This window comes from Bufo gargarizans, chromosome 1 (genome assembly GCF_014858855.1).
Source record: "Bufo gargarizans isolate SCDJY-AF-19 chromosome 1, ASM1485885v1, whole genome shotgun sequence".
Taxonomy (NCBI): domain Eukaryota; kingdom Metazoa; phylum Chordata; class Amphibia; order Anura; family Bufonidae; genus Bufo; species Bufo gargarizans.
In genome coordinates, this window is record NC_058080.1 from 144087298 (window position 1) to 144109135 (window position 21838).

General features: G+C 43.1%; 1 protein-coding gene across 1 annotated transcript in view; it reads right to left on the minus strand.

Moving 5' to 3' along the window:
- LOC122925332 overlaps positions 1-21838 on the minus strand; it is a 135653-nt gene that overhangs the window by 25301 nt on the left and 88514 nt on the right. The window contains exons 13-15 of the mRNA XM_044276721.1: positions 18055-18118; positions 8293-8333; positions 7012-7074 (exon numbers count right to left, since the gene is read on the minus strand). Coding sequence (XP_044132656.1) covers positions 7012-7074; positions 8293-8333; positions 18055-18118 — 168 coding nt within the window. The remainder of the gene's footprint in view (positions 1-7011; positions 7075-8292; positions 8334-18054; positions 18119-21838) is intronic.

The window sequence follows — 21838 nt, forward strand, 5'->3', positions numbered from 1 at the left end:
AGTAGACATATGGGGAATGTTAAGTAATAAATATTTTATTACATTGTATGCTGTTATTTAATCTACCATCCACAAGGACACACAAATAGTGTTACATCCCCTAGGACATATGAAGCACAAAGATTATTACTACCAAGATGCATAACTTTACATTTATCCACATTGAACCTCATTTGCCAAGTTGATGCCCAATCACTCAGATTGTTCAAGTCAGCTTGTATTTTATGGACATATTCCATAGACTGCACTACTTAGCTTAGTGCGATCTGCAAAAATAGAAATGGTGTTATTAATCCCGTCACCTATATAATTTATTATTAAATTAAATAATAAAGGACCCAGCACTGAACCTTGGGGTACACCACTTATAACCCGGGACCATTCTGAATAGGAATTATTGACCACAACTCTCTGGACACGATCCTTCAACCAGTTTTCAATTCAATCACAAACTATACTTTCCAAGCCTATAGACCTTACTTTACCTATTAAATGTCTATGAGGGACAGTATCAAAAACCTTTGCAAAATCCAGAAACACTACATCCACAGCTGCCCCTCTGTCCAGGCTACTCACCTCCTCATAAAAACAAACCAGGTTAGTCTGAGAACTTCTGTCCTTGGTAAACCCATGCTAGTTATCACTTATAATATTATTTACAGTTACATACTTTTGTATATAGTTCCTTAAGAGTCCTTCAAACATATTTCCCACAACAGAAGTTAAACTAACTGGTCTATAATTACCTGTAGAGGACTAGATCCTTTTTTTGAATATGGGTACCACATTTGCCTTGCGCCAATTACTTGGCACTGTACCAGTACCTAGAGAATCTTTAAAAATTATAAACAGGGCCACAGCAATGACTGAACTGAGCTCTTTAAGAACTCTTGGGTGTAATCCATCCGGACCTGGAGCCCTGTTCACATTTACCTTATTTAACTTAGCTTGGACCATATCTACAGTTAGCCAATTCAGTATATTACTGGATGTACTAACAGCCCCAGCACCACAGATATCAGCTCCTTTCTCTTCTTTTGTATATACAGAGCTAAAAAAAACATTTAGGAACTCTGCCTTTTCCTTATTCTTAGTGACTAACCCCCCTTTATAATTATTTAGGGGACCTACCTGTTCAGACCTTGGTTTTTTAGCATTTATATATTTAAATAATTATTTGGGATTTGTTTTGCTCTCTGCTGTTCGTTTTGTATTTTTACAAATTTTATCTCCATTTTACAGATTTTATCAAGCCCTTTGTAAACTTCAAATGCTACAGCTGACCCCTCAGATTTGTATTTTTTAAATGCCCTTTTTTGTAATTTATTGCCCATTTTACAGTAGCTGTACACCAAATTCAGTGTTTTTGCTTTGCCTGACAGAGTTTGCTTCTTATAGTTTAGGGGGAATATAATTATATTGTGGTCACTATTACCTAGTGTTTCTCAAACAGTAACATTTCCAACACGCTCTGCATCATTAGAAATTACCAGATCCAACAGAGCATTGCCCCTAGTGGGAGCTTCTATAAACTGGCCCATAAAGTTGTCCTGCATCAAGTTGAGGAATCTTCTCCCCTTTGCGGTTGAGGCAGAAGCATGACCCCAGTCAATGTCTGGGAAGTTAAAATCTCCCATTATGACCACTGTACCAGCTAGTGCAGCCTGCTCTATTTGGTTATACAGTTGAGCTTCTATCTCCTCTGTGATGTTATGGGGTCTATAGATTACACCAGGGCTTTTTTTTATGGTGAAACGCACAGGAACGGCGTTCCGCCACCTTTTGACATCGCAGCCTGCCATGCTCCAGCATCGCAGGCTGCGATGTATCAGCGGGGAGGGAGTGGGAGGAGGAGCTGGGAGCCGGTGCGTTCACTGTGCTCCGGCCCCGCCGCTCCAGTACAGTTATAAAATGTGTAATTCAATTAATAATGATTCATGCTGCCCCCTCTGTAGTATAACATTCAATATATCCTACTCACAGGGCTACTGTTATATCGTAATGCAGGCCGGCCTACTTTATGAATGAAGCAGGCGGCGCAGGCACGTGACGTCAGTCAGTCACGCTGCCGCTCGTCTGACCGGCCGGCCTGCATTACGATATAACAGTAGCCCTGTGAGTAGGATATATTGAATGTTATACTACAGAGGGGGCAGCATGAATCATTATTAATTGAATTACACATTTTATAACTGTACTGGAGCGGCAATGGGGGGGTCTGTGGATGACACTGTTAAGGGGTGGGGGGGTCTGTGGATGGCACTGTTATAGGATGGGGGGGTCTGTGGATGGCACTGTTATAGGATGGGGGGGTCTGTGGATGGCACTGTTATAGGATGGGGGATCTGTGGATGCCCCATAACAGTGCCATCCACAGATCCTCCACCCCATTAACAGTGCCATCCCCAGATCCCCCATTAACAGTGCCATCCCCAGATCCCCCATTAACAGTGCCATCCCCATCTGGGGGGTTTCTTTGCTGGGCTGGACTTTTATAGCCCCCCAAATTTTACTTGCATCCCTGTTCTCTAAAGGGGCAGTTTTAGGGGGCGGTCCTAGGGGTGGGTAGGGGCGTGGCCAGGGCAGGGGGAGGTGAGTTCCACCACCTTTTCTCTGAGAAAAAAAGCCCTGGATTACACCAAGTATTATTTTTTCAGTGTTTATATCCCTTTGAGCTTCCACCCATAAGGTTTACACATCCTCACCACCCTCACCCACAATTGCCTCTTTTACACTTGTCTTCAGATCACTCACATACAGGCACACACCACCACCTTTTCTATTGACCCTGTCTTTCCTAAATAGTGTAAAACCCTCATATAATGTCTGATTAATTTTTACATCAATCATGACATAACTCCTTTAAAGCCATCATACTCATTAGGCTATTGTCAGCTTAACCAATAAGTTTTGCTAGGACCAACCGACAATCTAATCTGTATGGGGAGCTCCTGACATCATCTGAATCGGGCACTTTGAATATTAGCACCTGCTCTTTTTGTTCTCCCGGAAGATAAGTCACCTCCAGGGATGTCTGACAGCTGCTTTCTCCTCTCTTCCTGATGAAGACACAACAGGATGTTAGCCCAGCTCCTCGTTCCTGCGATTCTGACCCCACACACAGGTACGGGCACCAGGCTTCTTTACCCCTTCCCGCTGCTGCACGCCCTGCTGACAAGCCGGGCAGCAGAGTTCTTAGCTGTGGTCTGCATTCTTGCCACCAACATTTCCCTCCTGGCTCTGAGCAGAGCTTAAACTCTGGCTTAGAGTTCCTTGTGTATATTTAGAGTGTGTGCCGTTTTGGACTTTGTATTACGTATTACGGACTTTGCCTGATTGCCGCCTGCCCTAACCCTGATCTACTTTTATGGACTTTGCCTGACTGCCGCCTGCCCTGACTTCTGCCTTCATACCCTGACTACACCTCCGTCTGATCAGCCTCTGGTCTCCCTGGGTTCACACTCTAGTCCCGATTCCCTTGTGTTCCAATTCCCCTCTGAGGTAGCACCTGGCACTCCCCTCGGGAAAGTCTCTCATCACCCTCAGAAATATTGTGTAAAGAACAAGGGGTGTGCTCAGACATTAGAGGGAGTTGTTCACGTGGGGCAGCGGGTTCCCACCCACTGGTCATAACAGTTTGCTCAGGCTATGGATGCCGCTCAACAGAACCTGCCAAGCCTCCCCGAACTATACAAGGAGATGGCTCAGCAAAGGGAACGTCAGGATCAGATTCTGGTCCATTTACGCAAAGTGAACATGCGTCTAAATGACTTTACGTCCACCAATCCTGCAGCGCCCACTGCAGCGGCTAACTTGGCACCTGCTCTGCCAACTCCCTATGTACCAGGATCAAGCCCCCATCTTTCAGCTCCGCCACACTTTGATGGAGACCCTAAATAGGGGGTTCATTCATCAATGCACTCTGAACTTTGAACTGTTGCCGCATCTCTTACCGAGCCAAGGTCGTTTATTTAATGTAGCACCTTACAGAAGAAGCCCTGGCATGGATCAACCCACTCTGGAAGAGGTGCGACCCAGTCCTTATGGATCTATAGGCTTTCCGTAGGGTGTTTGATGAACCAGGACGCACCACGACAGCAGCTTCTTCATTACTGCGGCTGTGCCAAGGAAGTCAGTCAGTGGGCCAGTATGCAGTCCAGTTCCGGACCATTGCTTCTGAATTTGGCTGGAATAATGAGGCCTTAAGGGCCACCTTCTGGGAGGGTCTTTCTGGGAAAACTAAGGATGAGCTGGCTGGTCGGGATGTCCCCTCTACGTTGGATGACCTTATTTCCCTGGCCACGCGGATTGATCTGTGCCTCCAGGAATGTGCTAGGGAGATAGCACGTGAGAGTAAATCATATCATCCAGTGTCTTCTTTCCAGCGGTCTTCAGACTCTCTCTTTTCCACGTCTGCTGCTGTGCCAAAACCCATGCAGGTTGACAGAGTCGCACTAACTGAACAAGAACATAATCACTGTCGCACAAGAAGACTTGCTTCTACTGTGGCGGTGCTGGACATGTTCTTCATTCCTGTCCTCTGAAGCCGGGAAACTCCCTAGCCTAGAGTCTGTTGGGGAGGTGACCCTGGGTGAAGACAATTCCTCTCCCCCTCTGAAAAATAACATCAAAGCAGATGCTCTTTCCAGGTCCTTTGAATCTACCGATCAGGAGGAGAAACCTCAACACATTATTGATCCAGCTAAGATTGCTGTCTGCCCTGTTAAGTTATCTGAGATCTTGGAAATACTTTCGCCGCTGGTCATAACACAGGATCAGCCAAACCGACTATTCATGTGTATGGGGGAGCTGGGGGAGAGGGCTGACAGCCGAACAACCACTCAGCCAAAAGATATTGAAGGTGTATAGGCATTCTTAGCGTATAGGGTTAGCTTAGATTTTCTAGTAACCACTTGCTTTTCTGTATGAGTGACTACTAGTTTAATACTGTACATTGTTGTACATACTGTAAGTGGCCAAATCAAGCTATTTGTACCAATGCCTTAGGAAAAATGCACAACACCACTGCAAAAGAAACCATAACGTTTCATGTATAACTACTCATCTTCTGACATGACATTGAGGTACCATACATGAATCAACAGGTTCATCTGCTTGGAGGGGAGCTATGCTCACCACTATAGCAGCAACACCTGAGCTGGCCAGGAATAAAATTATTACCAATATACACTTGTATGCCACCAAAGCCTACATATGAGAGAAGCATTGGAAACTGAATTATCAGGCAGCCACATGTAGTCAGGAAAGAATTATTCACAACTAGCTCTTGGAAAAGTTGAATCTGTGTAACTATGTAAGCCATCAGACATACTATGATTATAATAAATAGCAATTCCCTAGTATGATTTCCTAATACACTTTAACATTGAATTTTGCTTTAAAGAGGACCTGTAACCTCTCCTGACATTTCTGTTTTATGAACTACCATATTTTACGTTTTATAAGATACACGCTTGGGGGGGGGGGGGGGAATGGCAGTGCGTCTTATAAAGCGAATAGTTCAATCTTACATGGCTGACACATCACATGCCATGATGTGCTGCATAGGCATAGTGGCCTGCGATGTACCAGATACACGTGTGATACGCAGGGCCGCTATCGGGGAGGTGCCTGGTCAGAAGCTCCATCTCAGGATGTGGGAGGAAGGGGTGGAGGCCGGCAACTGCTGTTGAACTGGCGGCGGGGATGGGGTAGTGACTGTACTCCATTACACCGGGCCCCGGTCACACATGTAAAGTCTACTCAGTTCATCCTTAAGTAGTGCTTTGTTAAACTAATCATCTGTAATAGTACTCACTATAAAAGCATTCACGTCACACACCCTGTCACGCTCCTGCTCCGCCAGCTTCATTAATGAAGTGGGATGAGCATGACTAAGTGACTGAAGTGACACTGCTGGCCTGCCCGCTGCTTTTATAGTGAGTACTACTACAAGTGATTAGTTTAAAAAAGCAGAACCACTGCTTGAGAATGAACTGAATAGACTTTACATGTGAGAGAGCTGTGGCCGGGGCCCGGTGTCACTATTCACTGTAACACACAGGGACATGAGGGGACACATTAACCCCTTCACAACCAGCGGCGTACATGTACAACACTGGAGAGAAGTACAATCATGGCAGATAACCACCGCGACCGGCAGTAATGCCGATCGCAGACATTAAAGCCCTCCGGGTGTCTTACCGGCATGAGGATGCCGGTAATTGATTTCAATGCACTGGGTCTCACTGAAGAGACCCAGGGCATTTAAGCTGCAATTCTTAAACAATTAATTGGTCTAAAAAAATTCATGATTGTTCAGAATTAAAAAAAAAAATTGGATTTTGTAGGCTCAAATACAAGCTTCAAAATCATAAAAAAAGTTTAAAAAAGAACTTTAAAAATCTAAAAAAAAAGAAAAAGAAATAAAGTTTGAATCACTCCCCTTTACATAGAATAAATAAATACATAAATAACAAAAAATATAAACTTAATGTGTATCACCGCGACCATAAACGCCCGTACTATTGAAATCAAAAAATATTTTTCCAATACGGCGAATGGCGTAACAGAAATATAAGGTCAAAATGGCCAATTTGCCATATTTTTTCATTGCTTCTCTTACCCCAAAAAATGAAATAAAATGTGATCAAAAAGTCGCACACACTCAAAAATGGTATCAATAAAAACTACAGATCGTCCTGCAAAATATGAGCCCCCCTACAGCTCATCAGCTTGTTGCCAGTTGGGTGGGTGTCCCTGCCCAGCATAGAATTCTGTGACTAAAATCAGTGCTGTCAGTGTCAGACTGTACAGGAAAACTGGTAACCCTCAGATCAAAATTTATTGCAGACCTATTAGGAATAATAGAGGCATGGTACAAAATAGAGTTATATGAAAAGATGCTCCAGAACTGTTCCAGAGCTACTAAAACAGACATGTCAGAAGAGGCAACAGCTCCTCTTTAGGTAATTATACAGATATATCGGAAATAAAACCAATTAAACTCACAAAGATGCCTCCACGTTCCAAAGTCCCAACGGTAACAAATCGAACTGATGATAATGTGCTCACCTGTAAAAATATAAAGTACGTACTGAAATCTGGACATTGGGGGCCACTTACATTAATAAATGTAATACATTTCTATTTGAAACTCTTAAATGGTGATATTTTGGTTACTGAGGGAAGATTATTTAAAAAAAATGGAGTATGCAATCTTTTCTGCAAAGGTGTACGTTCCTGCATCACCGTAAATATGATTTTTCTTTAAATAAGTACAATCTGTTCAGATACGGTAAGAAAGAATATATATGGCTATTTACCATAATCTTATTGACTGTTGGCACCGCACTGTATAAGCACAGTGCTTCCTGACTGCAGGGACCAGGGAGGAAGGGGGTTAATTGGGACTAGGTCAAAGAGGCCAATGTGCTGCTGGCTGAGGTAGAGTCAGAGGGCTTCACCCCTTCAGCATAACACATCCATTATGACAGGGCTGTGCAGTTTCCAGTAATCAGTTGTATGCAGCCAGTTCTAGGCATAAGATGCTAAAAAAAAGGTATTAAGAACTGAGAACGACCCGCACTTAAAGTGAATTAGCATCTGTGCCCCTTTTTTCATTGTATTGGGTGCATGGTTGCCAACCGTTCAGAAATTCCTGGACAGTCCGTAAAACAGGGGACTTTTTTTTCCAGTGTCTGTGATTTTTTTGTGTCTGATGGTACTTGAGCAGGTCACTTTGCAGTTCTCAGCATTTTAGAGCTCATAGTAAATGCCGGTATTGTGTTCAGTATTAGTATCTAACCTATAACCATGTATTACTTATAATCTTAATAGTTCAATATAGTTTTCCAAATTGCCCGTAAAAAATGTTGGCTGTCTGTGATTTTTGGATAAATTGCCCAGAAAAAATAAAAGTTTAGGTTGCCAACCCTGATTGGGGGTTCTTGTTAACTTTGGTTCTGTTCCAAACATGGATTCTTCATGGATATCTTCACAGATGAAACACCGACAGATTTTCCATGAACGTCAGACTGACACGGAAATGTGAACAAGCCCTAAGCAAACATTTCCAACACCCAATAACATTTAGAACCATGCAGAGTGCCATCTGATCAGTTCCTTTTACCTCCCAAGTACTGTATAGCACCATGTGGAATAGTGCCAACACATATACTGGACACACATAAACACAGATTTATCTAGGGCCAGCTTTAAAAAGATAGAATTTTTTTTTTTATACAATTCCATAAATATCTCGCTTTTAATTGAAGTGAAAATATATCTTACGTCGTGCTGGTGGCATCCTCCTTTGTCACCAAGCCTCTTGTCTGAGCCAACAGAAAACAGTTTTAATGTTTCTACAATGTAAAATCCAAGTCACGTAACAAACTGTACATTTTTTTTTAAAACTCCTAAAAAGTTGTCACTGATTTGGCACTTAATCAAGGTAAAGTTAATGAGTGGTTAGTAATTGATCGGTAATTGTTCTGCTAGCTGTATCCAACAATTAGGGCTTATGCAGATGACTGTGATCGGCCTGGGAAACATGCGCTGTGTGTCAGCTGCATCTCCCAGACCAACCGCGGCTCCCCCGATCTATCATGTGAGTACACCGCAATATCACAGCGCTTAGATACAAACTGACTGTATTTTACATTACTATGATATAGTCACTTTGGGTCAGGGGAGATGCAGCTGACACATGACCCTGTTTTCCGGGTCGATCCAGGTGGTGTGCATGAGCCCATATGTACACACATAAAGGTTGATTAGCCTATCAGTATGTTTTTAAAGCAGGTAGGAAATCCAGGTACCTGCAGAAATACCACTGAGCCACTGTGCTACCCCTAGTGCAGGATTGTATGTGTGTTGCCACAGACCGGTAGGAATAGAGTGGAGGATGGGTAGGGTAGTGCCTCTGGCTGCAACAGTTATTTACATAAATCGCAATGGCAATCCTCACATCAATGCTTCCTAGGGCCTGGCAGTGACAGGAGGGCACACCCTTTCTTCCCTTAGGGCACTGATATTGGGGCTACTACCTGATGGTACTGTAGTTGGGCTGCCCTTGGTTTTATGGATCTAGTAAAGGTGCTAGGCAGCAGATGTAGGTGCTATGGCCGACAAATGGTGTTGGAGTCAGTAACCAGGCCAGTTGTAGAGAATAGACAAGTCTCTATGTAGTACACCCAACAGTATCAAAACTGTTCAAAATAATGCACAGTGCAAATCTTTTCTGATAGCGTTGTATGGATGTAAGCAAGGATGGGGGGTTGTGGTACTCCTTCCCTTTATCATTCTTTCTCTGCAGTATCCAAGGTTCTTGCAAACTTGTCTTTAAATTCCAGGCTAGGGGGTACAGTAATAAAATATGGGACCAGGACTATTAGTACTGTATAGTAGATGGCTTTCTTGATGCAAATATCTCACAGAGACAGTGATCCTCTGGAACTCATGCCTAGTCTTCTGAGGAGTAAGCACATGTAGCTCCTCTTTCTTCCTCATCTAACATTAGACTCCTCTAGGGGTGGACTAGTCCATACAGGTACAATCTACAGTTGCAAGAAAAAGTATGTGAACCCTTTGGAATTATGGATTTCTGCACAAATTGGTCATAAAATGTTATCTGATCTTCATCTAAGTCACAACAATAGACAATCACAGTCTCTCTTAAACTAATAACACACAAATAATTAAATGTTACCATGTTTTTATTGAACACACCATGTAAACATTCACAGTGCAGGTGGAAAAAGTATGTGAACCCTTGGATTTAATAACTGGTTGAACCTCCTTTGGCAGCAATAACTTTAACCAAACGTTTCCTGTAGTTGCAGATCAGACGTGCACAACGGTCAGGAGTAATTCTTGACTATTCCTCTTTACAGAACTGTTTCAATTCAGCAATATTCTTGGGATGTCTGGTGTGAAACGTTTTCTTGAGGTCATCCTACAGCATCTCAATCGGGTTGAGGTCAGGACTCTGACTGGGCCACTCCAGAAGGCGTATTTTCTTCTGTTTAAGCCATTCTGTTGTTGATTTACTTCTATGCTATGGGTCGTTGTCCTGTTGCAACATCCATCTTCTGTTGAGCTTCAGCTGGTGGACAGATGGCCTTAAGTTCTCCTGCAAAATGTCTTGATAAACTTGGGAATTCATTTTTCCTTCGATGATAGCAATCCGTCCAGGCCCTGACACAGCAAATCAGCCCCAAACCATGATGCCCCCATCACCATACTTCACAGTTGGGATGAGGTTTTGATGTTGGTGTGCTGTGCCTCTTTTTCTCCACACACAGTGTTGTGTGTTTCTTCCAAACAACTCCACTTTGGTTTCACCTGTCCACAGAATATTTTGTCAGTACTGCTGTGGAACATCCAGGTGCTCTTGTGCAAACTGTAAACGTGCAGCAATGTTTTTTTTTGTACAGCAGTGGCTTCCTCTGTGGTATCCTCCCATGAAATCCATTCTTGTTTAGTGTTTTACGTATCGTAGATTCGCTAACAGGGATGTTAGCATATGCCAGAGACTTTTGTAAGTCTTTAGCTGACACTCTAGGATTCTTCTTCACCTCATTGAGCAGTCTGCGCTGTGCTCTTGCAGTCATTTTTACAGGACGGCCACTCCTAGGGAGAGTAGCAGCAGTGCTGAACTTTCTCCATTTATAGACAATTTGTCTTACCGTGGGCTGATGAACAGCAAGGCTTTTGGAGATACTTTTATAACCCTTTCCAGCTTTATGCAAGTCAACAATTCTTAATCGTAGGTCTTCTGAGAGCTCTTTTGAGCGAGGCATCATTCACATCATGAAATGCTTCTTGTGAAAAGCAAACCCAGAACTGGTGTGTGTGATTTATAGGGCAGGGCAGCTGTAACAAACAACTCCAATCTCATCTCATTGATTGGACTCCAGTTGGCTGACACCTCACTCCAATTAGCTCTTGGAGATGTCATTAGGCTAGGGGTTCACATACTTTTTCCACCTGCACTGTGAATGTTTACATGGTATGTTCAATAAAAACATGGTAACATTTAATTCTTTGTGTGTTATTAGTTTAAGCAGACTGTGATTGTCTATTGTTGTGACTTAGATGAAGATCAGATCACATTTTATGACCAACAGAAATCCATATCATTACAAAGGGTTCACATACTTTTTCTTGCAACTATACATACTGGAAATTATGGTGGCTTTCAGGTATTAACATATAAAAATCAGCAGCCAAATGTTACATACACTCATTGACAAAAAATAAATAAAGCACCCAGATGTTGGATTGCCAAACAACTCGGCCGGCAGATATGCAAGTGATTACAGGTGTGGTCTGATTAGACATTGGGTCTTGCCACAATAGGGTAAAGTGCTTCCCCCACTGCCCTATAAAAAGGCTCTCTCTTGGGGAGAAATGTTGACTGCTAGGCATTCCTCTCTGACAATTTGCCCAGTTGACATACTTTGACAGAGGTACAATATTAGGCTAAGAGAACCAGGATGGTCCTTTTGATGAACTGCCCACCATCTAGGCCGTTCTGACCTAGCTATTAGGAGGTGTTGGGAGCAGTTGTTATGTGAGGGCATTCACAAACTGCAACAGACCACTAGTAGACAGGATCAATTGATCCATCTACACACTCCTGTCTTTGCTTGGACCATTTCCAGACACTTAGCAGAAGGAAATTTGGTGTCAGGGCGTCCATTACATATCCATTGACAGCCAGCTAATGTCACTTTCGGTGTGTTGAGAACAAGAAACCTGGACTGCTACAGACTAGAACCATAGAACCATATGATCTTTAGAGAAAAATCAAGGTTTTGTTTGGGATCCAACGATGGTTGGGTTCAAGTATGGAGGCCTGGTGGTGAGCTCTTCATTCCTGCCTTTGCTGTGGAGTAACACACTGCTGGTGTGATGATCTGGAGAGCCATCACATACAACAGTCGGTCACCACTAGTAGTGATAGGAGGGACACTAACAGCTCAGCGATATGTGCAGGACATCCTGTGGCCACATGTGTTGCCTCTCATGGCAGGGCTTCTAACTGGCATTATTCAGCTGGTTCTCACCCACACACAACAAGGGTTTCCCAGGAATGTCTCCACCAGATTACAACACTTTCTTGGCCTACCCATTCACCAAATTTATCACAATTGAGCATTTATTTGGGACCAGCTGTGATGTCCACTTCAGCAACCGACAAGTGTGCAGGATCTACAGGCCCAAAGACAACATCTCTGGGAAAATTTGCCTCAGGATACCATACAGAACCTGCATGCCTCCATGCCCAACTGTATCTCATATGGTATCCAGGCTAGAGGTGGTCCAACAGGGGAATAGAGCCTCCTTTCAATTGAACAGTTTTCCCAATAAAAGTCATTTTGCTCTAATATTGTAATCACTTACATATATAATCATTACATTACACATAGAAAGTTTCATTTTATTCCAACTACTCCTTAGTAGTTGGTGCCTTATTTTTTTTTGTCACTGATTGTATATGGAAATGTATAATCTCCTGTTTGCACATGCTCAGGGTGTGCTCTCCACCTCTTTTTCTGCCCTTTTGGGTCCGCATCTGAAAAATAGCGAAACGGATGCGGACAGAAAAATACGTTTGTGTGAATGGGACCTAAACTGAATCACAAAATTTGAGTTCATTAGAATCAGAACTTTTTGAAAAATTCAGCTTGAATTTTTGAATTTTAGAATCAAGTCGCTCATTTCTATTAAAATCATTATCTATTAAAATCATCGCCTAAGATTTGCCATTTTTAGGTAAGTCAACCCATAGATGGTCTAGCGTCAGAGAAAAGTGACTTCCTGCACCACATTTATCATCCAGCCTGAGCCTCTGTGATAAAATCTGGTGCAGGTCTAGACAGCCTGGTTTACGCCACCTGTAGGATTAGTAAATCTGGGGCTGTATGTTTTACATTTTTCTATGCTTGTTAACAGTGTCGGACTGGGATGCCTAGGGCCCACCAGTAAAATTTATTCTGGGGGCCCACTGTAAAGCTACATGCAAGTATTACCTGCTCACACAGCAGCAAGATGCTACCAGATGACTGAATATGGGGGTCAACTTTGAGAAGGTAGGTCCTGGGGAGAAGACGATGCTGGTAGCTTTCCTCTATATCTAGAAGTCATCTCAGCTCTGATCGTGTCTATAATAATACACTGGGGAGTTTCTTTAATAATCGATCAATTTTTTTCTATGAACACAGGCTGGTGGAGGTGCTGTACATTGAATATATGTATATAGTGCAGTACGTCTACTGTGTTATGTGCCACTTGTGCAGGGGGTGGGAGACTAAGGGCCCACCTTGCTCAGGGGCCCACCTGGGGATTCACCTGTACCCCTGTGGGCCAGTCTGAGCCTGCTTGTTAATGTGTAATTAATTAGGCAGAAGTGAAATAATAAATCAACCCAATTCTGCAACCAGTCCACAAAGTAGATCTGCCAGCCACAGGCATGTGAATCTATTTGCCAATTAATCATTTTAATTTGCATAAAGCAAACTACAAGCATATTTAATTGATTAAAAAATTCACTAGAATTGTTCTCTATTATTCTCTACTGTGTCCCTAATGTGTCCTTACTTACCTTTCCTCTTGGCTTGAGCTACCCTGAGACCAAAAGCATCAGATGACCAACTTTAAAAAAACAAACTTTTGCATTACTCTGTCAGGTTTTGGCAAGTAACGCAAACGTTTTTTGTTTCTAAGTCGGTCATCTAGCGCCACTCCTCTTAGGCTGTATTTGGCTGACAGGCTGTAAATGACAATTCATTGGGAGGCACATTGCTACATGGGACATTCACTTTCATCAGAAATGCAGATTACATCTATCTTTAAAGCAAACCGTCACCATGAAATTGCAGCAGGTTATAGAACAGGAGGAGCTGAGCAGATTGCACTTGTAATTTATACATTTATATCTCTGAGATTAGGTGTCCAGTGGGCGGTCCTGTCTCTTTGAGGGCTTATTCACATGACCGTGCCGTGTTTTGTGATCCGGAAATTGCGGATCCGCAAAACACGGATGCCGCCCGTGTGCCTTCTGCAATTTGCGGAACGGAACGGACGGCCCTTTATAGCAATGACAGACATGACTTATAATTTTTGCGAAGCAACGGATGCGGACAGCACACGGAGTGTGAAGTGAATGGGTCCACACCCGAGCCGCAAAACATGCGGCTCGGATGCGGAACTAAACCACGGTCCTGTGAATGAGCCCTAAGGCTGTCAGTCACTACATAGGACTGCCAATATGACTGCTTAGCATACAAAGATTTAAGGATTGAGATGAATAAATGACAAGTCATGCTGGAACTTTTCTGGCAAATCTGCATATCAATCTGCTCAGTTCCTTGTGCTCTATACCACGCTTCCTGCATTTTCATTATGACAGGTTTGCTTTAAAATTAATGAGTTCATTAAACAGGATACTAACCTGTTCTAGTGTTCAGATTATTCCGATCATTTATCGTTTTTAGGTTAAAATCACAAGAATCATCTATTGCCAGAATGTGGCAAGGTCCAAGAATTGTTCCTGAGCCACTCAAAAGATTTAATGGGTGTTGTTAAGGATGATCTAATAGCAGCTAACATTATTTTGGGTCTGGATCAGATTAAAAACAATTGGTCAAACTTATTAGATCTTTCTGTGTGTTCCAGCTGAAAGGCCCCACTGGTAACTCCTGCCAGAAGGCTTCATTTCTATACCGACCACTTACTACTGAGTAATGTAGATGATTCTTCATGATAAATGACATAATTATCCACATTGTCCTTACTGTAGTTGAGCTACATAGTCTACTTTGGCCTATTGGTCGAGAGAAGACACAAGTCCTAATCATTTACCATAGAGCTCAGGCAACCATACTTTGCAATCCATTTAACTCAGGCATGCTCAACCTGCGGCCCTCCAGCTGTTGCAAAACGACAACTCCCATAATTCCCTGACAGCCTACAGCTATCATCCTACAGAAGGGCATTGTGGGAGTTGTAGTTTTACAACAGCTGGAGGGCCACAGTTTGAGCATTCCTGATTTAACTGATATATAGATACAGAGATATTTAGTACACAAATTGTCATTGACAAAGGAAAAGAGTTGTTCTGCCTTGTTGCTGACAGCCCTTGGTCCTCCCCTGTCCTCCTAAACATAAAAAACACACCTGTATGCGGTCCCGCCACTGGCCCTTTCTCAGCTGCATCCGGTCCCTGAAGGACCAGGGACCGGCTTGGTCCCGTGACCGCTTTGGCCAGTCCCAGGCCCCAGAGATTACAGCATTTTGAGTGGTATAGTACATCAATGCTGTGAAGTACTGTTCAAGCTGCAGTGGCCGATGGGAAAGGTGATTGCCACGGTGGTCAAGGGGCCAAGCAGCTTCCTGGTCCTACGATAACGGAAGGGGGTAAGAGCAGAGCTGCGGCAGGACATCAGACAGATGCGTTTTTTTTTAGGTTTAGAGGGAGAAGGATGGACCCCAGAAACTCCTTTAAGGCATAAACTAAGATATATTCTTTATAAGCACTTTGGTAAATGTGATCTTGATGAGTATGGGTCATCAGTTATTTGATCAGTTATTTCCACCAGATTTGATCAGTTATTTCCATCAGTTATTGTGAGCCAAAACCAAAAATGGAGCCTACAAGGAGATAAGGTATAATGAAAGGATTTCCCTGTTCTGTGTTTTGGCTCACAATCACTTATGGAAGTCGCTGACCAAAACATTGAAGTGTGAACTAGACCTTACAGTCAATGGGGTCCGTTAGACGCATTCATTTCTGAACATTAGATGGAACCAGAGCTGCTATTTTTGCTTCTTTAGCTTTTTAAAATTTTACAGAAAAATCTGCAGATATGAATGCAGTCTTGTCACATCTGTATACCAGTGCTTTAGGATGAAAAATAGCACCATACATTATACAATATACTGGGGGGCCTGCTACAGATCTTGTATTGGAGCTAAAGAGCTTTTTGGGCCCAGAGCACCAATGGCAGCTCGTATCCACCTTTACTACGACAGGGAACAGCTAGACCCATGAAAAACAACAACATAAAATGCTAAGAAATTATGTTTTTGGTGGAAATGGTCTCTGTACACTGCCTGCTGAGTATTTATGAGAAATACATTAAAATGTTTCTTTAAAACTGTGTTTACCGAGTCTCTTTTTTCCTAAACACTTGAAACACAATAACAAATTATTATATGAAGTAAAATTACTCTTCACGTCTAACAAAACAAAAATGAAGACAGGTATGGGACTGTTTCCCTCTCCGAGCACACACATCCTGTCAATGCTTTAGCTAATGAATTAGGCTGAAGAAAGGGTCGTGCCCTCGTTGACGACCACATGTATCAGTGGAATAAACAAGACTTAGAAGATCAATGCTCCAGGTTATTTAACTCATCAGCCATGACTCACATGTAAGCCAATGTTTTCTATGTGCAATGGGCAATTTTATGTAATCTTTGATAGAAGAAGACAATAAAGAAGACATAGTATGGAGGTCCCTGACATTGTTTTAGCTGTAGTTCTTAAGAACGGGGTCCCATCGTGAAAAACGAGGATGCCTATTCCTCCATTTACTGCTGCTCGAGGACTTTTGAAACGATCTAAGCGCCAACTTGGCTGTTTTCAGAAGTCCCATTGAAAGTAGAGGAGGCCATGCATGACCAGCTTCCTTTCCTTTCATGACGGGGCCCCATTCTTGAGATAGGAGTGAGACCCACCCCTATTGGAAATTTATGGCATATCCTATAGATATTCCCTTAAATGTCCAGCTAGGACAACCTCTAAGTCAGTATTAGTAAAGAACCGCTGAGCCACTGGTTAGGCAGTACTGATATAGTGCATACTGATCAGGGTATATGCTATTTATTCAGGTTTTTTTTTCTTTCACTAAACGATAAGTTTTGACAAGAACATATTTAAACAGCACTAGTCAGCAGGAACAACCTTTTTTATACCAGACATAATTCCTGGTAGAGTTGATACCTGTGAAAAAGTTTGCAGCATTCCCAAGAAAAAGAATTTTAGGCTCATGCAAATTTCAGTCCCCAATGCACGGGCACCGTCTGTGTGCCCGATGCTCAACTTCAATGGGTCCACAAAATAACAGAGCGTGTTTTATATTTTTGCGGTGCGGAGGCACGGACCGAAATGCCAGGGAAGCGTTCCGTGGCCTTCGCTCCATGCGTCCACTAGCAGGGTCTGTGAAGAAATCCATAGTCACCTGGTCCCCATGACTCCATTACGGCTTTCTGACTTCTGGACTGTCTTCAGTAGACTTCTGGCCCCATCTGTTAACTTCTTTCACAGTGGGGGGGTCACATGTGCTACTGCAGCCAATGACTGGCTTCAGCGGCGACGTGTCCCCAAATGGTACATGACACAGCAGTGATGTTCCACTTGGGGACATGTCACTGCTGAGGCCAGTCATTGCCTGCCACTGTGCATGTTACCCCATCCGTGCAGAAAGTTGATAGATAGGGACCTAAGGTCCAGTGATGATAGCCGGGAGACAGGGAGTCAGAACTGAACAACCAGGTGAGTATGGATTTCTCCACAGGTCCCAATGGCTGAAGCGAAGGCAGCAGAATGTAAAAAAATAAATAAAAAAATGGACAGACCATATAATTTTTTTTAAACAAGTCCCTCATTTTTCTTCACAAAGGAACTTGAATTTATAACCTGATCCATTGTAAAATATCGAAGTCTATAAAGTCATTTTATATCACATTGCTTTTATAATTGTTTTTGAAATATACTATTTTTCCGTGATTTAACCTACAGAATGTGATGTATCTTGGACTAAACTGACCTTAAGAATTTCTGCCATGAGCAGACAACGGCGTGTTACGTTTGTGTGTGTTCCTCCACTTCCTTGAGTGGATACATAAAATTATAAGACGCACATCCTCGTGACTCATTCTAAATTCCATGATGTTAGTGTAGTCACAGAACACGTCAGCGCTGACATATCAAGTAACAGAGGTAATCACCAGTATAACGTTGTGCCATCCCCATAGATTTATTACCTGCACCGTCTAAATCACAATGAACGCTCCTGTCTCTTAATGAGAAGGTAGATGGTCCTGCGGTCTGCAAAACATTAAGCAAGAGTAAATGAATGTCATTTGTCACAGGAGGAATAGGCTGCTTCGGGCTGTTGCAGCTAGCACCGTGACAGCGATACGCAGGCTCAAGACAGACGCACTGCCAGTTAAAGTCCATTTCATGAAGTCATCTATCATTGAATCGTTTTACTGTGACTACTGTAACTCTCTAATTGCTGCACAGGATGGTTCTGCAAGCGATGAGATGATCATATTAACGCTAGCGCACAAATACTATTCTGTGATTTATGTTCTTTATATCAAGGGCACATACACGTCATAAATGAAAACTGCTCTTATATAAATGTTACACCATTTTTCTTTTACCCGCAAGGTAATTTACATTTGTATATCATCCTGAATGCTATATAACATGACTGTGTATTCAATTACGTAACTGCGTCTATGAAACTATTACACCAAAAATTGAAAGGGGGACTAGGCAGGGGTTCTGCCTGTGGTCAAAATTATATATAGAGCTTTGAGCAAACATATAAGAGCAAACCCAGAAACAATATGGAAGAGGGGTTTACAATTTTGGGGCCATTTCAGTAATTATCAGGAATGGACGTTCATCGGAACATATGTAGGCCCGTATAATCAAGCAGCCAATCAGACAATAAACAAGCAAACTCTTGTATGTCGACTGATGGGCATATTTCACCAAGGTGAAAGACGTCCGGTTATCGGCAGGACTTCTCCCTGTGTGATCAGGGATGTGCTGCCAATAATGAATAAAACAGTATGAGGGAGGAAAGACTGCGGTATCAATTGTTCCTCCCACATTCACTTTGCCTTGGCCTGTGTAATCAGGTCTGTGCAAACGTGTGCCAATAAATATATTATAGAAATTAGCAAATCGATTCTAAACTAATCGATTTCACGGCAAATTTCACAAAAATTCGTCATCCAAAGAAATCCAATGCTTTTGCGATTTGTTTCATATAATGTTGATGATTATGGCTTATAGCTAATGAAATCTCAAAAGACAGTGTCTCAGAAAATTTGAATATTGTGAAAAAGTTCAATATTGTTGACTCATGGTATCACACTCCAATCAGCTAATCAACAGAAAACACCTGCAAAGGTTTCCTAAGCCTTTGACTAGTCCCTTAGTCTGGTTCAGTAGGCTACACAATGATGGGGAAGACGGCTGACTTGATAGTTGTACAGAAGACAACTCAGCAAGGAGGGTAAGCCTAAAAGGTCATTGCTAAAGAAGCTGGCTGTTCACAGAGTGCTGTATCCAAGCATATTAATGGAAAGTTGCATGGAAGGAAAAATGTGGTAGAAAAAGGTGCACAAGCAACAGGGATAACCATACCCTTGAAAGGATTGTCTAGAAAAGGCCATTCAAGAATTTCGGGGAGATTCACAAGGAGTGGACTGCAGCTCGATTCAGTGCTTTAAGAACCATCACACACAGATGTATCCAGGACATGTGCAACACCAGTGGTCCGCAAGGGGTCCCTTTAAGATGAGATACTGTAAATGTTTTGTGACGCCAGTTGCAATGAAGTAACAACGGGACAGAGTCCCTTTTAAGAAATGGTGTTGGTACCCAGGTGTAGGAATGCCAGAGTGGTGTAGGGCAGCCCAAATGTCCCCTAAGGTGTGTTGCACGTGTCACGGTGCTCCTACCTAGATACACTGGAACCCCAGGCGTTGCTGATGATGCACAAAAAGGGATAGTTGATGAAGGGGGTGATGAAATAAATTTTATCCAGACCTTGTGACCAACTTTGTCTTGGTTACCAGCAGGCTTTGGCTTTTACTGAACTGTGGCTGGCAAACTCCTCGTTGCTACGTCTGTTGCTCTTTGGCTCTCTTGTGCTAACAGGATTAAATAGGAATCTTTTCCTCTCCTTTCTGCTGTACTTAGCTTGGTAGTCGGTCTGTCTCTAGATCTGTCTAGGGAACTCTTTACTCCTGGCTTCTGAGGCTTAAGGCTTTGGCCTCTGGATCCAGCAGAGCTGAAGGTGCTCTAGCTGGTCCAAACAGGGCTCGTCCAGCAGGGACGGGCTCCTGCTTCCTTCCCCAAGCAGGGGTATTCTGAACTCACTCCTGACTAGCTAAACTCCTCCCTAGAGGGAGAGAATAGAATAGAAAGAAGGCTCCATTCTAGGCAAGGTAGCTCTGCCATTAATGCCGCCATCTACTGGGGAACCAGGCATATTACACTTGAACAGTTACATAACATTAGAAATATGAGTACACGTTTTGCTGGCTCTGCCATAGGAGATAGTTGCGGGGTGCAGAAGTGCTAATGCACCTATGGGGCGTTACACATGGAGTAAAACTGTCTCACACCTTGTATCAAGCCACTCATGACTCAGAGACAACGTCAGAAGCGTCTTACCTGGGCTAAGGAGAAAAGGGACTGAACGGCTGATCAGTGGACCAAGGTCCTGCTTTCAGATTAAAGTAAATTTAGCATTTCATTTGGAAATCAAAGTCCCAGAGTCTGGAGGAAGAGTGGAGAAGCACAAAATCCACATTGCTTGAGGTCCAGTGTGAAGTTTCCATAGTCAGTGATGGTTAGGAGAGTCATGTCATCTGCTGGTTTTGGTCCACTATGTTATATTGAGTCCAAAGTCAGCACAGCAATCTACCAGGAATTTTTAGAGCACTTCATGCTTCCCTCTGCTAACAATCTTTATGAAAATGCTGATTTCATTTTGCAGCAGGACTTGTCACCTGACCACACTGCCAAAAGTACCAATACCTGGTTTAATAACTACGGTATCAATATGCTTGATTGACCAGCAAACTCGCCTGATATAAACCCCATAGAGAATCTACGGGGTATTGTGAAGAAGAAGATGAGACACCAGTCCAACAAAGCAGACGTGTTGAAGACCGCTATCAAAGCAACTTGGGCCTCCATAACACCTCAGCAGTGCCAACGGCTGATCGCCTCCATGCCACGCCACACTGATACAGTAATTGATGCAAAATAAGTCCTGGCCAAGTATTGAGTGCATATACTGTACATTTTCAGTAGGCCAACATTTCTTTATTAAAAATATACTTTTAATTGGTCGTATATAATATTCTAATATTCTGAGATCCTGACTTAGGTTTTCATTAGCTGTACGCCATAATCATCAACATTAAAGGGACACTGACAGGCCCAAAAAGCATATTTAGGTATATATATGACAGTACAGGTCATATAAAGTGTATTAGAATCATCTAAGTATCCCCCCTGTCCACCTTATAAATACAGTAAAAAGAAGTTTTATAACCTGCTTTCATCGTGTTCAATCTGCCCAAGGGGCGGCGTTTCATCTCCACTTGCGCCCAGCCAGCCTCGCCACAACTGCCATTTGAAGCGCCGCCCAGCTAATCAATATTCACTTTGCTGGGCGGCTACTAGTGTCCCCGGCCATCTTCAGCGCATGCGCCCGGCACCCTCACTGGCCGGGATCGCATCGCGCCTGCGCACAGTCTGATTCCCAGAGGCTGATGCAGCCTCTGCTTAATGCGCATGCGCCGAGCACAGCAGCGCTTCAGAGTAGCCGCCCAGCGAAGTAAATATTGATTAGCTGGGCGGTGCTTCAAACGGCAGTTGTGGCGAGGCTGGCTGGGCGCAAGTGGAGAGGAAACACCGCCCCTTGGGCAGATTGAACACGATGAAAGCAGGTTATAAAACTTCTTTTTACTGTATTTATAAGGTGGACAGGGGGGATACTTAGATGATTCT